Below are 17,990 nucleotides of genomic sequence, written 5' to 3'. Positions count from 1 at the left end.
ATTAGCAATTCATTATGTTATTTTCACTACAGTTCCACGTCAAAGGATAGACAATAATAAAATAAAATAAATGGCATATATACAATCATCCCAAACCAACCCCAAGTGTTTCAGGGATGATAAGTAGTGTGATTTCTTCTCCAAATATGGTGTGTGCAATGACAATCAAAGCCACTGACACAAAATATATGTCCGAGGTAGATGTTCTTTGACATTACCTAGACAGCGAGACTTACTAAACACAGAGCTGGGACACCAAGAGCCAAATATTGTGTAGTATGTACTGGTAGTTGGAATGAAGTATAATAGAGTAATAAGCTATACTCACAAAGCAGGGTTACCTCAAAGGCAACCACTGTATATGCAGGTGGAGAGATTAGACCTGACCCCACTCAGGATCAAAAAGGTCACTCTCTGTAGATGAGAAAAAAAGGGGGTAACGCCCCTCCACCAGGGGTGGACTTGATATAGTGTAGTATGGATACAACAGAGGTGCTTGGCTCTTCTACTGACCAGTGTGACCACATATGCTATTACTCTGCTGTTATCGCATGATGAAGCGGGATCAAACCTGCGAAACACGTTGCATTGTCCCCTGGAGTATGTAAATTAACTTGTTCTGTTTGACGAACACATTGGCAATTTTTGTGTCTGCTTGAAGGTGGTAAGTCCACCACTGCCTCCTCATGTTTTAAACTTTTTAGATACTTTTATCCTTTGGGCACTAAAGAGACTTACTAGGCAGTATTATTTTTTAAGGATGGGATTTTAGAGGCTATTTACTCTTTCCTGGAAAACAAAGCCTCTGGCCTAGATGCGGGCCCACTGACAGTGATGTACAGGCCCTGCCCCACTCGGCACATACCTCCAGATCCTTCCAAGCTACCACTTGTAAAATGTTTGGGCGTCCTCACTATAGGTGACTTAGGTAAAAGCATGCATCCAGTTGTTCACCCAGCCAAAGTGTTTGCAAATATATTGTATGTGTGTAATGTGGCCATTAGGGGCCATCTGAGAGGTATGCGTGTCATATTTCATCTACACATGAGAGGGTGAAAAATACACGGTGGAGGTCTGGAGGACGGTGTGGGAAGCCTCTGGAGGATCTATGGGCTTCCTTCTTCTTAGGTAGGTATTAGATTTCTGACCTGAGGTTCTCCTCAGGTTCACTTTCAAGTGGTTAGGAAAACAAGCTTAATCTGGCATATATGGGACACGAGCCACCTTGACATACAATTAGCTTTTATTGATACAAAATTCAGACACTTTCAAGTGGACCTGAACCAAGTAAAATTATTTAAAATAAACACATGGGCCTCGATTCATAAAGCATTACCTCATGCGGTAATGCTGAAAACGGCAGACTTTACCGACCACTTAGCAAAATGTCAATTCATAAAGGCTGTTACTGCATACAAAGCTGACATTATCGACCAGGGAGATAAATTACCGACTTGGCTGCAGTTACCGACAACACATGTCAGTAAATTGTCAGCAAATGTCAATTCATAAAGCCTTCAACAAGCGGTAAGCCAGGCGGTAGTTACCGACACCTCTGGTGAGGTCTTAACAAGTTACCGACAGCTCTGACAGCTCTGATTAATGCAAAGTGCAGAGATCCGTAGTCTGTTTGATTCATCCGTGGAGAGAGCCAGAGAGCCCTCTGTGTGAATCATTTCAGCAGGCAGGGAAAGACTGTGTGACTCATCTGTCTGAGTCATCAGTGGAAAGAGCCGTCTGTGTGAGTAATTTCTGCAAGCAGGGAAAGACTGTGTGACTCATCTGTCTGAGTCATCAGTGGAAAGAGCCGTCTGTGTGAGTAATTTCTGCAGGCAGGGAAAGACTGTGTGACTCATCTGTCTGAGTCATCAGTGGGAGAGCCAGAGAGAGCCGTCTGTGTGATTCATTTCTGCAGGGCAAAGAGGGAATCGGGACACTGCTCTACTCTACCGCTCAATGGGCTGCGGCAATTTACCGACCTCCAAGGGCAGCTGGGGAAATCTTTATGAATTAGCACACAGACCGGCAAAATACTGAGTGCGGTATTTTCCCAACAAGATTTTGTTTATCGCACTGCTGATGTACTTGCAAATGAATATTACATACTTACCTCGCTGCCATTTCCTCTAAGAAGCTCACCATTTTCTTCTAACAATGATTCCTTCCATTTCTAACAAGATTTTGTCAGAACTGAAATATATTCGTTGCTGTCAGTTATATATCAGTTGCTGTCAGCTTTATCTGAAAGGACAACTGATGAGCAAGGTATTGTCTATTTTTCTCTATGGCTTAAGTGGGCAATATTACAGTTTAACAGTGTGCTGACAGGAAACTGTTATGGGGTAATTGCCATTTTCAAAATGGAGGATGGAGAATTCCATTGATCGCAGTGGACAGGATGCAGGAGAGGAGAAAGAGATTGATGAGTAGACTACATGGGAGGTAAGTATGATGTGTGTATGTTTATTTTGACTTTTAATTTTCAGTTCAAGTTTGCCATACCTAGTTACCAACGAGGGTTTTTTCCCCATATGGACCGGAGCAATTTTCACATTTCAGCTCTTCTCTATTTATTCACCAATAACGTTATCCCTAATTATCACAACAAATGATCTATATCTTGTTTTTTCGCCACCAATTAGGGCTGGTTGAGACGGGCGTTTTTGTGGGTGGCGTTTAACGCAGCGTTTCAGACGCAGCGTTTTTTGGGATCTACTGCCATCCCATGCAAGTGAATGGGAGCGTTTAGAGCTGGCTTTTGCAGGCTTTCATGAAAGCCTGGCAGTAGATCCCAGCATTGCGTCTAGTCTCAAAAGCAACATGCTGCTTTCAGAGGCGGTAAACGCGAGGAAACAATAGCAGAGACCAGAACTGCTAGCCTTGAACGCTTTTCAAAAGCCTTCAAAAGCTAGCTTTTAAACGCTGGCGTTTAAACGCTGGCGTTTGAACGCAATGCCAAGCAAAAGCTCAGCAGACGCCCGTGTGAACCAGCCCTTAGGCTTTCTTTGGGGTGTACATTTTCCTGAGAATCATTTTATTCTAAATGTATTTTAATGGTAATAATAAGAAAATAATGGAAAAAAAAACAATTATTTCTCAGTCTTTGGACATTATAGTTCTAAAATAGTAAATGCTACTGAGGATGAAAGACACATTTTATTTGCCCATTTGTGCTGGTTATTACAAAATGTAAATTATATCCCTAGTACCATGTATGTTGACAATATTTTATTTGCATATAAAGGTGTATTTTTTCAGTTTTGCGCCCGTTACTAATTGCACCTTCTTATTCGCAAAAATACGGTAACAGTATATACTCTCATGACATACATATTAAGAAAAAGTCCTTAAGGTAACTTTTATGTATTTTTTATGTAATTTTTTTAATATACATGTTTTATTTTGGTAATTATGGTGAAGTGGGGGAGGTAAGGGGTTAATTTTAATTGGGGTTATATGTATTTTTATTAAATTTAATGTGTTAGGTTGTAATTTACTATTTGGCCAATAGATGTCCGCCCCCCAGTTTATTCCTCCTGTGTACTAAACAGTACACAAAGGAAGTGAAGGAGGGACTGAGCAGGAGCAGGTAGTGCGGTGATCGCAGGGACAGACGAGTATCTTAACGGGACTTCAAATTCTTCAAATGGGACTTTCCAGAGCGTAGATAAACTGCACGCTGTGCAGTAAGTAGTTACTGTAAGTCTGAACCATGTAGTTTGTATTATATGTCTATGCTGCTAACTGCGTATTTGCACTAAAGGGAATTTACAATCTGTTGCTTATGGAAATAAAAGAACCAATTTGTACATTAACCTCCCTGGCGGTTTAATAAAATCCGTTTTTAAAATCCGTTTTTTTTAAAATTTCAATCAAAGAACGGGATCTCTTGGAGGGCTTCCTCCGTCGCCATGGTGACGGGGCGGGATGACGTCACCGGCGTCATCGACGTCGTGACGTCAAAGGGGAATCCGATCCACCCCACTGCGCTGCCTGGCACTGATTGGCCAGGCAGCGCACGGGGTCTCGCCTGGGGGGGCCTTGCATCGCGGTGGGTAGCGGCGGATCGGCGGTGGCGATTGGCTAAGACACGCAGCAAGCAAAGTGCTTGCTGCGTGTTTAAAAAAAAAATTATTCAAATCGGCCCAGCGGGGCCCGAGCGGCGACCTCCGGCGGTAATGGACGTAACAATGCGTCCATACCGCTAAGGAGGTTAACACTCCCTCCACTATCTTCCTATAAAGAAAAAAACAAAAAACAAAAACTCTGAAAGACCTGTCCAAATGTGACTCATACAGTCCCATCTACCTGCTAATTGTAGATTCTTGCTAACATGTTCTCGGCTCATCTAAATAAAGGTATTCTTTCAACCTCCCTAGCGGTAAGCCCGAGCTGAGATTGGGGTGGGAGAAATTAGCTGGGAACGGTAATCCCGAGCTCAACTCGGGCTAGCAAGTTACCTGCTTTCCTGAGTCCCGCGTGCGATCGGCACTGCACAGCATGGACTCCAGCATGTCTCCCCTGCTCTCCCCTGAGCGGAGCGGCGCTAGTGCGGCGTGATGTCTGGGCGGCGTGACGTCATGGGGGAGGTGCGGGAAATTTAAAAATGTTAATGCTGATTGGCCCTAATTCTCATTGTATTAGATACAAATGTGTCAAGTACATTTGTATCCAATGCATTGTAGACATTTGGTTCCCTGCTGCTTCTGAGCAAGTGCTTTTGTCTACTCACTTTACCAACCTCTGCCTGAATTACGACTATTTTTTTGCCTGCTGCCTGTACTGACCTTGGCTTGGATTCCAACTATTCTGTTTGCCTGCTGCCTTTACCGACCTCTGCCTGGATTACAACTATTATCTTTGCCTGTCGCCTCTGCCTGGATTTGATTACTCTCTGCCTGTCACCTGCCCGTCACTTCGTCACTTGCTATGGCTTCAGCCTGAAGGCGTCTCTCACCAGAAGCGCTGATGGAATTTGAGGACTGTGATCATGATCTGCAGTTGCTGGCGGACTCGAGTGACAGTGATGCACCTGGGGATCTGTCATCTGACTCGGGTAGTGAGAGCGAAGGTGCCTCCATCACCACCGACACCAAGGTTAGTGATGTACAGGTTTGGTGCCCAATCAACACTACTTATGCTCCACCACCGCCCCCATGTTTCCCTTTTACTGGGGAGCCCGGCCTGAAGATCGACTGAGAGCATAACCCCCTGGCGTACTTGCAGCTCTTTTTCAGTGACTCTGTCATTAAGAAAATCATAGTGGAGGCAAACCGCTACACCACACAAGAACTGGCTGCTCCATGAGGGCCCTTTTCAAGGAGCAGGATGTGGGAGCAGGTCACCAAGGATGACTTGTGGCTTTTGCTCTTATTTATCGCTCGCATTATTCTGCAGGAGGTGGTGGGGAAGCCCCTGCAGAAATGGTATTGGTCTATTAACAAGATCATCGCTACCCCCGTTCTTTGGAATGGTAATGTCTGAATACTGTTTTGGAATTATCATGAAATATCTGCACTTTTAAGACAACACCACCTTCGATGAGTCCACCCACCTTGCGCCAAAGCTGAATAAAATTTGGGAGGTTTATCAGCTGGTGGTGGAAAACTTCCAAAACACTTATGTACCCCAGAGGGACATAATTGTTGGTGAAAGTCTGATGGCCTACAAGGGGAGACTATCCTGGATACAGTACATCGCATCCAAGAGGGCCCGCTTTGGAGTGAAATCCTATATGCTATGCGAGTCAGCAATGGGATATATATGGAACAGCATTCTGTATACTGGAAAAGGGACAAAATGTAACCCCACTTTCAACAACTACGGACTGGTGACATCATCTGTGCTGTCTTTGGTGGAGCCTTTGCTGAACAAGGGAAACTGTGTGACCACTGAACTTTTTGAAATATTGATCAAGAACAAAACTGATGCCAACAACCTTCGCCAAACAAAAACTAAAAACTGGGGACATTGTGGCTGGCGTGACAAGAAAGATGTGTGTGTCCTCAGTACAGTCCATGACACATTAACTGTCACCACCAGGATACGAGGAGGTAAAGCCTCAAGTCATCCTGGACTATAACAACACAATGGGTGGGATGCACAGAGCCGACCAGGCGATGACATTCTACCCCACAGTCCACAAGCAACAACAAAAAAATATTATAAAAATGTTTTCGACATCTGCTGGAACAGTCACTTTGGAATGCGTACATCCTGTACAAACAGCGCAGTGACAGGCCAGGAACACATGCAGATTTTATCTGGAAGGTTTGCGAATGCATCTGTATGAGGTTTCAGACCTCATCAGCAGATGTCAGAGTTGGGTGCCGTGTATCCTACATCGTCAATCCCAAGCGCCTCACTGGCCGTCACCTTATGGAGTATATACCTCCCACTCCAAAAAAAACTGCACCAACCAGGATGTGCGTTGTATGCTGCAGCAAGACTGATAGCAAAGGCAAGAAAGTCCGCAAAGAATCCCAATACTACTGCCCGGATTGTAATGTCACCCTCTGTGCCATTCCCTGTTTTAAAGTATGCCACACACGGGAGGTGTACTAGGTTCATACTGTATTGCATGTACATACTGTATATATAATGTGCTGCCTTATTTGTACAGTTTTTCAATGTTTTCAGTTTATTGATAAACTTAATTATTTCAACAAGTTTGTGTTCCAGTTTTTTATTTATATGCAGATTGTCTACCAGGCCTTTATTCTGATATATTTTGGTGAGTTATGACTTGAAGGGACTCTGAGCACCTCTCATGGGTATGCCTTTAAGACTCCGACCAGTACTGCAAAGTACTTAAAGATGCATACCCTACTGTAGCTTGTGCTCTCCTCTTTCATTTGATGCCGTTCTACACCAAATAGTTTTCGTTCGATCTCAATTTAAAAATCGCGACTGCCATCTTGGCTATGTTATAACATCTGGGTCACCCCTGTTTTCTCTGTTAGAGAAGTGCATCACTGAATGAAGCAGGAAGAGCAAGTGACACACATAGCCATTGCAAGAGGCTCCTCCAGAGGGGTCATAGCACTTCTTTGTTGGAAGTCGTCTGGCTTAAAGGCATGCCCATGAGAGGTGCTTGGAGTCCCTTTAAGAATTGGAGGTCTAAAATTCTTAAAAACAATGTACCGCTTTTGGCTAATAATTCACAATTACCAAACCTGGGAAAAAGATATAAATGAATACTGATTGGATCCTTGAAATTATGCAATTCAAATGCAATAGGTTTCTGGCATCTCTTGAGGTGGCCAAAGCATTTGTCTCAGGAGAATGGCAATATTTGTATCCCACACTAGCTACTCTATATTTAGCTTCAGTGATAAATTAGTTTCCTGGGTTTTGCTCCTCTGTGTTAATCCCCAGGCCAAAGTCTGCTGCACTAGTTGCTAAATTCCCTTCAAGAAGGGGCACCAAACAGTGGTGCTCTGTATTCCCTTTATTTATGATATGCAATTTCCAGCAGTAGTGTCTGAACAACACGAAAAACAAGCATGCAGCTAATCTTGTCAGCTCTGGCAATAATGTCAGAAACACCTGATCTGCTGCATGCTTGTTCAGGTCTATGGCTACAAGTAGCAAAGGATCAGCAGGTCTGCCAGGAAATGAGTATTGCTTAACCTGCCTGGCGTTCTGATAAGATCGCCAGGGAGGCTGCGGGAGGGTTTTTTTTTAATAAAAAAAAAACTATTTCATGCAGCCAACTGAAAGTTGGCTGCATGAAAGCCCACTAGAGGGCGCTCCGGAGGCGTTCTTCCGATCGCCTCCGGCGCCCAGAATAAACAAGGAAGGCCGCAATGAGCGGCCTTCCTTGTTTTGCTTCCCTCGTCGCCATAGCGACGAGCGGAGTGACGTCATGGACGTCAGCCGACGTCCTGACGTCAGCCGCCTCCGATCCAGCCCTTAGCGCTGGCCGGAACTTTTTGTTCCGGCTACGCTGGGCTCAGGCGGCTGGGGGGACCCTCTTTCGCCGCTGCTCGCGGCGGATCGCCGCAGAGCGGCGGCGATCAGGCAGCACACGCGGCTGGCAAAGTGCCGGCTGCGTGTGCTGCTCTTTATTTCATCCAAATCGGCCCAGCAGGGCCTGAGCGGCAGGCTCCGGCGGTACTGGACGAGCTGAGCTCGTCCAGACCGCCCAGCAGGTTAAAGCAGAATATAACCCTGCATTTCAACTTTGCTCTAAAATATTATTTACAGTATATTATATGCAACCAGCATTTTTTTTTTACTAGACCAGCATTGGAGGGGTTACACAGGGCTTTAAAGTTCCTGGAGATTTCTGCAGACGCATCCGAAGCTGACATAGATACATTTTGTTTACATAAATGTATCTAAGTGTTGAATGTGACTCATCTCTCTCACTGAGAAGGAGCTTGGAGGACAGCCAAAGAGTGTGTAACATTTATCAATAGATACATTCAACTAAATAGAATGTATCTATCTGAACTTCTGCATATCTCTCCACGGAACTTTAAACCTCTGTGTTTAACCCTTCCAATGCTGGTCTAGTAAAAAAAAAAATGCTTTTTGCATATAATATGCTGGAAATAATATTTTAGAGCAAAGTTTAATGCAGGGTTATATTCCGCTTTAAAAGAAAATAAATATGGCAGCCTCCATTTACTTCTTGTTACAGTTGTCCTTTAAGATTAAAGCGGAATATAACCCTGCATTTCAACTTTGCTCTAAAACATTATTTACAGTATATTATATGCAACCAGCATTTTTTTTTTTACTAGACCAGCATTGGAAGGGTTACACAGGGCTTTAAAGTCCCTAGAGATTTCTGCAGACCAATCCGAACTTGAGTTAGATACTTTTTGTTTACAAATATGTGTTTATTGTGACTCATCTCTCTCACTGAGAAGGAGCTTGGAGGACAGCCAAAGAGATGTATCTATTGATAAACAGTTACACACTAACTAAATAGAATGTAACTATCTGAATGTCTGCACGGAACTTAAAACCTCTGTGTTTAACCCTTCCAATGCTGGTCTAGTAAAAAAAAAAAAATGCTTTTTGCATATAATATGCTGTAAATAATGTTTTAGAGCAAAGTTGAAATGCAGGGTTATATTCCGCTTTAAGAAGAGGAAAGTGTGTTAAAGAAAGCGTATGGAGGAAATGTGCAAGAAACCCCACGCATTTCATCATAAAATACAGCAATACCTGATATTGCACTGCATGGATTGATATTGCACAGATCGAATATGAGTATTGCTGTATTTTATGATGAAATATGTGTTTTTTATGTCAAGGTTTTTTTTAATATTCTAACTTTGATATATTGTATTATGCCTGAGGCGTTCTTTTATGAGTTTTTTTTAAATATATGAACTTGTGTTTTAGGCCCACATTTTTGTTTGATTGACCTGAAGAAGTGGGATAATCCCACAAACATGTTGTATGACTTCATATGTGCTGATAAATTAATTTGTCCACAGACCCCAGACAGCAATTGGCCTATTCTTCCAAAAGGCAACTACTTCCCTCTCCATTTTTACCAAGGCCGGGTTTATACTTTTTGTGCTCCTAGGCCAAGTATGTTGTGTCTCCCCTTTCTTGTGCAGCAATTCCTCCCCCATTCCATGTGCAATCCTTCTTCTATGTGTATAATCCATGTACTGAAGCCCCCTCTTCCATGTGTATCAGCCATGTACTGCAGGCCTGATTGGTCCATTGATTTCAAGTTCTGTAATTGGGCTAAAATTATCGAATTGCAGTAATGCAGTATTTCTGCAGAAATTAGATTTCCGAGTTCCAGTTTTCCGATTTCTGATCGGAAATTTCAATTCCGCGAAATCCGAATAAGCATCCCTACATAATAGTGTGACCTGGCCCTGAGGGTGCAGAGATAATAATAATTCCAATATTTGTATAAAAAGTGTTTTTCTCCTCAAAGCGGTTGCAAGGCAGCCACTATAGCGTGCTCAGGGGGCAGTAGCAGTGTAGGGAGTCTTGCCCAAGGACTCCCTACTGAATAGGTGCTGGCTTACTGAATAGGAATCAGGATTTGAACCCAGGTCTCTGTGTCAGAGGCATGTTGAAGATAGAAATACAATAGTGATAGAGATGGTTTGCTTCTACTATGTATTCCTTTGAAGCAAATCTAAACAAAAAATAATTATTATTATTGATTTATAAAGTGCAAACATATGTAACATAGTAATGTTAAAGTAAACCTAGAGTGGAAAAACTCTCTTCAGTTTAGATAATTACCTACATAGAGCATAGCTCCCAACTGTGCCTGTTTTGGAGCCCTGTTCCTCTGTCCCTCTTTCCTCCTCATTTGTCCCTCTTTCAGGACATTGGCCTCAATTCACTATGCTTATCTCCTGTCTTTAATAACATTTATAGAGTTATCACCATGGTGATGAGGCAGGTCTTATTCAGGAAACATTTTACCTCAGGCAAACCTAAAGTTAACTCTTCAATCCTTAAAATAACTCCAGTATTCTAAAGTTAAAGACAGGCTGTTAATTAACTGCGTGTGAAAATAACTACAGAGGAGGTAACTTAACTACAAAGGAGGTAACAACTATAGAGGAGGTAACTCAGGGAATGAAGAGATAAGATAATTTATTACCATCCTTTAAATTGATATATTACTAATTTTAAAATATTAATATAAAGGAAAATGAACTAAGATAGAAAGGACCAGTGTGCTTTGAATTATAAAACAACATATTTTTCTTATGAAATCTTTATGGTATGTGTGACTAGGGGTGTGTAAGGGCGTGATCAGGGGTGTGGCAGCCGCGTGGCTTAAAGAGACTCCGTAACAAAAATTGCATCCTGTTTTTTATCATCCTACAAGTTCCAAAAGCTATTCTAATGTGTTCTGGCTTACTGCAGCACTTTGTACTATCACAGTCTCTGTAATAAATCAACTTATCTCTCTCTTGTCAGACTTGTCAGCCAGTGTCTGGAAGGCTGCCAAGTTCTTCACTGTTGTAGTTCTGCTATGAACTCCCCCTTCCAGGCCCCTCTATGCACACTGCCTGTGTGTTATTTAGATTAGAGCAGCTTCTTTCTGCTCTCTTATCTTTTACAAGCTGGATAAATCGTCCTCTGAGCTGGATGGGCTTTCACATAGTGAGGAATTACAGACAAGGGCAAAGCTGTTTGCAGGAAGAAAAGAGCAGCCTGAAACTTCAGTGCATGAGAACAGGGGGAAAAAAACACACAAATGATCTCTTGAGATTCAAAAGGAAGGGTGTATACAGCCTGCTTGTGTATGGATGTATTTTCTATGTGTGGACATGCTGTACATCAACCTACTTCCTGTTTTGGTGGCCATTTTGTTTGTTTATAAACAAACTTTTTAAAACTGTTTTTAACCACTTTTAATGCGGCGGGGAGCGGCAAAATTGTGACAGAGGGTAATAGGAGATGTCCCCTAACGCACTGGTATGTTTACTTTTGTGTGATTTTAACAATACAGATTCTCTTTAAGATGAGAAAGAGGGACACTCTTTCTCATCGCAAAAAGTTGGGAGGTATGACATAGAGGGGTGTTCTGGATACTATGAAGCCTTCCCAGCCCTCGTTGAAGCTATTTGCCTTGCAAGGTCAAATGCCTCTTTGGGGCTCCTCATGCCAGCTTTGGAGCTTTGCGCAATTTTCAATTTTATTTGGTGGCGCACCCAGGCTATGCATATGCATAGATTAGGATTTAGTTAGTGTTAGGTCCCCTCCCATCAAGGATGACTTCTCTGCAGTGGGAGGGACAAGTACTTAACAAGTTGCATGCAAGCTGTTACAGGAAACCAACATCCTCCAGTGGTAGACAGGTCATGTGTATGCTAGGTGTGTATTTTATCCCACAAGTGCGGCTTGCACTCTCTTGCAGGTAGGCACTTATCTGTTTTTAAGTAGCGCTGTTCATTTCCTTGCCATGTGCAGCTTTGGAGTTTGTCTGAGCTGGTGCATGTGCAGTATGGATGCGCCTGTTTTCGAAAGCACTCAGGGATGCAAGTACTTCTGCAGCCTGCTAAGGAGTACAGAGGACAGAGCCGGGAGTGTAAATTCAACAGTGGACAGCAGTGGAATGACAAACGGAGAAAGGATCGGGAAGGGTTTATGGTATTCACAGCCTTCCCTCTACATAGATAAGTGTCTAACTGGCTTCAGGTTAAAGTGTACCAGCCGGCGGAGAGAGTTACGTAGAGGGCGCACTTCTCTTGTGCAGACTGGCTGCAACTGGCTGAAGTTACGGGACCCGGTACCAAAGAGGGAGAAGACTGAGGACGGTGGCGTGGGAGCGATCCGTGTGCATGGGGCTGGAGGAAGCCCCAGGTATGTATGCATTTTTTAGTTAAACTCGTCTCTGGTTTGCTTTAAGTTTAAATAGAGCTTTCCAGGGGTGTGGCATTCTCATTTTCAATTTAAATTTCAAGTATGAAATGTAAACAGCAGCCATGTGGGAATGACGTAAAATCTGGTGCATTCAGCGTCCACACAGAGAAATGATGACCTTTTGAGTTTTTCAGCCTTGTTCTGTTATATTAGGCATGTTTGTTAGGACAGATGCAAGTGTTTTGGCTTCCGTTTACTTTTCAAGAGAGCTGCAGCTGCATGACATTGCTAGTCTGACTGCCTCACCCCCACAGATAAAGCACTGGCATACCATCCATTACAATGAAAAGAAAAGGGGCACAAAGCCAATTTCTTAGGATTGGTACTTTATCTAACCATGCCACATGTCAGTTCAATTACACTTTTAACCTCTAGGTATTATGTCTTTTTTTATCTATACAGACAGCTATAGCCTATTTACCATGTACATAAAGAAAACGTCTAAATGTATAATCAATCTATTTAGAGCAGGGGTGTCAAACACAAATATAAAGTGGGCCGAAACTGTACACTGGGATCTAGTGGCGGGCCACCCTGAATGTCTACGGGCTACCTTCCTCTCTTATAAAGTTACCAGGTGGCCCTCTCCCTTCCCTATACAGTTCCCTGGTGTTTAGTGTTTCCCCCCTCCCTCCCCCATATGGCTTCCCTGGTGTTCTAGGGCTTCGCCTCCAGTGTAGCTTCCCTGGTGGTCTAGAGTGGGCCAAACATAATGCAAAGTGGGGAAACCACAGTGGGGAAACCAAATTGAATGGCTCTGAGGGACAGATTTGGCCCGCGGGGCCGGAGTTTGACATGTATGATTTAGAGTAATTTTATTCATGTCATTATTTTCCTTCTCTTCTTCTTGAACATAACAAACCGGCCAAATTTCACTATTAATAGTAGTAGTTCCACACATCATAATCAAAATTCATTAAAAAAACCCATGAAATGTACACAGTGATTCTCCTGGATTATCAGCTCCCTGTTGTGCTTGACTCAGGAAAGAATGGCCTTTCCTGATCACATGTATGAGTGATGTCCCTTGGTAGGATTGGGACCCGATTCATTAAACGACATTGCAGGGCCTAGGCTGTACAGATGTGTTGCTAGCTTGCAGGCTAGCGACGTGTTCTGTTGCCATGTGGGGAATGGGGGCTGATAGAGTATGCCGTGATGTCACGCGGGGGCTGGGTGAGCGGGGAGAATAATGCTATCAGCCAGAGCTCATCTGAAACGTTCCGTCGGGCTGATTGCTGGCCGAGGATAGTCGGGGCTACCGTTCACATGCTGGATTTTAAGCAAAGGCGATCATAATCAGATTTAATTTTAGACAGAATTGCAGTAAATTTGATGTTTATGTGTTGAACAAAAGTTATAGCAACTTCCAAGACACAGGGGAAATGGGACGCCGGGACCCAAACGCATTAACAGACACTGCTAGGTTAAAGCAATAAGCGTGTATATTCTGCCACTAAGTGAGTGCGCTACAATAGCGCAGGCAGCTAGATAAGTTTTATGGTTTTACGCTATGAGTGTTTTTATGTATTTTAACTTTGCATATTGAGCTTGGAATAAATCTGTTGGATTAAAGAGAGTGATGGACTGATTTAACCCCAAAACACTTTAGATCCACCTGGCTGTGAGGTGGCCTGCATCTGGTCAATATACACAACGGAGGGGGGGGGGTTTGGATTGCAGGGTGCACTTTTGACATGTGTGCATAGCTTCCAACTGTCCCTCTTTTGGGGGGACATTCCTCTCTTTGGGAACCCTGTCCCTCTTTCCTCCTCATTTCTCTATGTTTCAGGACTGATGTACAGATCTATGTAAAGATATGTATTTTACTACTGAAAATGTGTTTAATTGGCTCTAAACTTTATTCCCATGCTTTGAATTGATATATTTCTTATTTTCAGATGTTAATATGAAGGAAAATGAACCAGGATAGAAAGGACCAGTGCGGTTTGAATTATAAAGCAACATATTTTCTTGAAATATTTATGATGCCGGGGGGCGTGATCAGGGGTGTGGCTTTAGTGTCTCTCTTTCTCATCTCAAAAACTTGGGAGGTATGCATGTTGATCACGATCACCTGGTGGAGTGTTTACATTCTGAAATCAGTAATGTACTGATCCGGGTATTTTTCATCTTTACTGCCTCTGACTGAAGCCAATCCTGATGTCATTTCCTCCCTTACTCCTCTGTCTGAAATGGTGTAAACAGAACTGCACTATCTAGTTTGCTTTGTAAATCCATGTGAGCAGGATATAGATAGGATTTCAGTAGCTTCTGCAGAGGAGTGGGTGATTTATCTGCAATTCCCCTCCCCCAATCAGCAAGGAGCAGGAATGTGGGAGGGGAAGATAACAAGGCTTTTTTAACTTCCCTAATGTACGAAAAAAGAGCCAGGCTGACTGAAATAAGATTCATTACAGCAGACATTTTTCTGATTATACTGGAATGCTTGCAATGGGTCAGGATGTGTATGACTTACATAATAAACACAGAGCAGTGGGTAATAGATACTTGATTTTATGGCAAGCAATCCCGCTTTAAGGGATCATCTTGTTTATAACTGTATGTAATTGTTCACAATTCCCTAACTAACATCTACTCTTTATCAATTCTATTACACAGATTTTCAAAGACATAGCAAGATCCACTTGGTTAATTCACTATGAATTCTACAATTACCTACAGTGACTATGATGATAATTTTTGGAATGTCGACAAGCCAGAACCTCATCAAATTTACCCCACTGACTGGGTTGCTATTGTCATGTATGTTATAGTGTTTCTTCTTGGTGTGTCTGGCAATGGCCTTGTTTTGTGGGTCACCATCTTTGGTATGAAAAGGACAGTACACACAGTATGGTTCATAAACTTGGCAGTGGCAGACCTTCTGTGTTGTCTCTCATTGCCAGTTGTCATAATGGAAACTATTCTGGGACGTTGGCCTCTGGGTCTATTTGCCTGCAAGTTCATTCCAAGCTTGCTGCAGGTCAACATGTATGCCAGTGTCCATCTCCTTACTGTGATCAGCATTGACCGTTGTGCCATGACCCTGAAACCTGTGTGGTGTCACGTCCACAGAACTCTAAAGAAGGCGTATGTAGCTTGTCTGGTCATATGGTTCCTGGCCTTCCTTATGAGCAGTCCATCCTTTGTATTTCGCCATACAAGTGTAGAGGATGATAAAGGGACAGAGATGTGTGCATACAATTATATTTTAGCTCATAATCACAAACAGAAGGTGGAGAATTTTATTGGCAGTTCTAGATTTCTATTGGGCTTTGTCATTCCATTCCTAGTCATCACTGTTTGCTACGGCCTGCTACTTAGGCGAGTGTGGAGAAGATTTAATCAGTGTAGCAAGTCGCTGAAAGTTGCCATCACTGTGATCATCGGGTTTTTCATCTGCTGGCTTCCGTACCATGTGGCGGGAATCATCTTTGCCACCAACGGATCCACTTCAGCATTATTCAAAACAACGGCTAAAGTAGATACGATCTGTATCGCCTTGGCCTTTGTCAACAGTTGTATCAACCCAGTCATTTATGGATACATGGGTCAAGATTACAAAGGCAAATTTAAAAGATCTGTCAGTGCTCTACTGAAGATTGCCCTTGAGGAGGATATGAGCCAATCATGTGAGACGAAGTCAAGATTATCAACTAATTCTAAAAATACAGATGATATTGTATAAAAACCAAATGAAATTATAACGTTTAATATCAAATACAATTATGTTAATATATGCTTTTCTAAAATAACCTTTATGAACCTGGGATTTGATAAAAAGTAAATCTGTAACACAACCCACCCCAAAAATTAACAAAATCTATCACGGTGCATGCAATTTATGTTGGTTGTTAGTAGCTGTAATAAACTAGTGTACCCAAGCCGAAGCTCGGTTCAAAAATCACAGGCTTATTCCAGAATAGGGAAGCCTTTGGATCCTATAGAGCAGCGGTGGCGAACCTATGGCATGCATGCCCGGAGGCGGCACGCAGAGCCGTCTCTGTTTGCACACGTACTATGTCCCATCGCCACCGCTGGCAATCTGGCCGCACGCCTGGAGGGTTGGAGTGGGAGGTATGGGGTGCCCTGTTTGCAGCCCGACCAGGAGCAGTGCCGGAGGAGAGTAGGAGGGTGCGACTATCATGTCACCGTTCTCCTCTCCATAGCGCTGCCGCTGCAGAAGAAACTGCTTCACACTCACCTTCCTTGGCTCCGGGCTCTATCAGATGCTAGAGCTCCAGGTTCACGCTGTCTCCTCTCCATAGCCACTCACACTACTTCCTGATTCAGTGCGAGCGGCAGCGCAGAGGAGACAGCGTGGATCTGTAGCACCAGCATCTGACGGAGCAAGGAAAAGTGAGTGTAAAGTACTTTTTTATGAAGATGCAGCACTATGGAGGGGCATGGTGACAATAGGTGGGCCCCATGTGAGTTGATCATCCCATAGCAGCCACCAGCAGCCCATGGAGGCCACTCACCCACCAACCCCATGTAGCCACCCTTCCACCTACCCCACAGCAGACCATGTAGCCGCAGCCCATCACCCACTTTACAGCAGTCCATGGAGCCCACCCTCCCATCTACCCACCCACCTACCCCATCCATCCCACAGCAGCCCACCCCACAGCAACCCTCCTACGCCACTGCAGCCCACCCTCCAACCCACCTCACAGCAGCCCACCCTCTCACCCACCTATCCCACAGCAGCCCACTCTCCCACCCACCTACCCCACGAAGCCCATTTTTCCACCCACCTATCCCACAGCAGCCCACCCACCTACCCCACAGCAGCCCACCCTCCTACCTACCCCACGAAGCCCACCCTCCCCCCACCTATCCCACAGCAACCCACCATCCCACCCACCTACCCCACAGCAGACCACCCTCCCACCCACCTACCCCACTGCAGCACACCCTCCCACCCACCTACCCCACTGCAGCCAAAGGAGCCCACCCTCCCATTCCACAGCAGCCATGGAGCTGGGGGCACACTTTAAGTATGAGCACGGTCATACATCGCCTGCATGAGCAGACTTTGAGATACCGAGCAGGCTCCAAGCTACTGCACAGGCAGGACTTGCTCATGCAAGAAGACAAGCGTGGCCCCAATGTTTCAAAGTGTCAGAAGACTGGAGGACAGCATGCGAAGTCTCTGGAGGACTCCCCTCTTTAGTTGTTTTTCATACATGGTAATGTGGATGTCTGCCTTACACAGGAAGGTATTCAATCACACTTTGTAATATAGCAGGTTCCCATTAAGAAAACACTTGTATTGTGTAAGGCTCCATTTCTACTTACACAAAATTGCACGTTTTCCGCAGCGGTAAACCGACATGTTCACAGATCCTATGTTACATGTACTGTATGTGACCAAGGCGTACCTGTTGTACATGTCTGATGCGATCCAACAAAAACAATGGAGACTTTATGTTGCAGGGTTCATGCCGTAGACGTTCCAACCCATCAGCTATCAACCTGCACAGCACACATGCGATATTGTGGGAACCAAACCTGACCTAATAGTTTAGATTTTATAAGATATTATATGATCTATTATACGGTATTTATGTGCGTCTGTGGCAAAAAAAACTGTTTTCCATATCAAGGTAATAGAT

At 43.8% G+C, this 17,990-nt stretch overlaps 1 protein-coding gene across 1 annotated transcript; it reads left to right on the top strand.

The window, feature by feature from the left end:
* The first annotated feature begins 15,031 nt into the window (after positions 1 to 15,031).
* Positions 15,032 to 16,060, top strand: LOC137527360 (C5a anaphylatoxin chemotactic receptor 1-like). Its single transcript, XM_068247870.1, has one exon. The coding sequence runs from the start codon at positions 15,032 to 15,034 to the stop codon at positions 16,058 to 16,060; it is 1,029 nt and encodes a 342-aa protein (XP_068103971.1).
* The last annotated feature ends 1,930 nt before the right edge of the window (positions 16,061 to 17,990 follow it).

This window comes from Hyperolius riggenbachi, chromosome 8, assembly GCF_040937935.1.
Source record: "Hyperolius riggenbachi isolate aHypRig1 chromosome 8, aHypRig1.pri, whole genome shotgun sequence".
Lineage (NCBI taxonomy): Eukaryota > Metazoa > Chordata > Amphibia > Anura > Hyperoliidae > Hyperolius > Hyperolius riggenbachi.
This window is presented reverse-complemented; position numbering and strand designations above follow the sequence as displayed.

Excerpts from the sequence above, each read along its gene's own strand:
- LOC137527360 (XM_068247870.1), top strand. The coding sequence starts at position 15,032 with ATGAATTCTACAATTACCTACAGTGACTATGATGATAATTTTTGGAAT.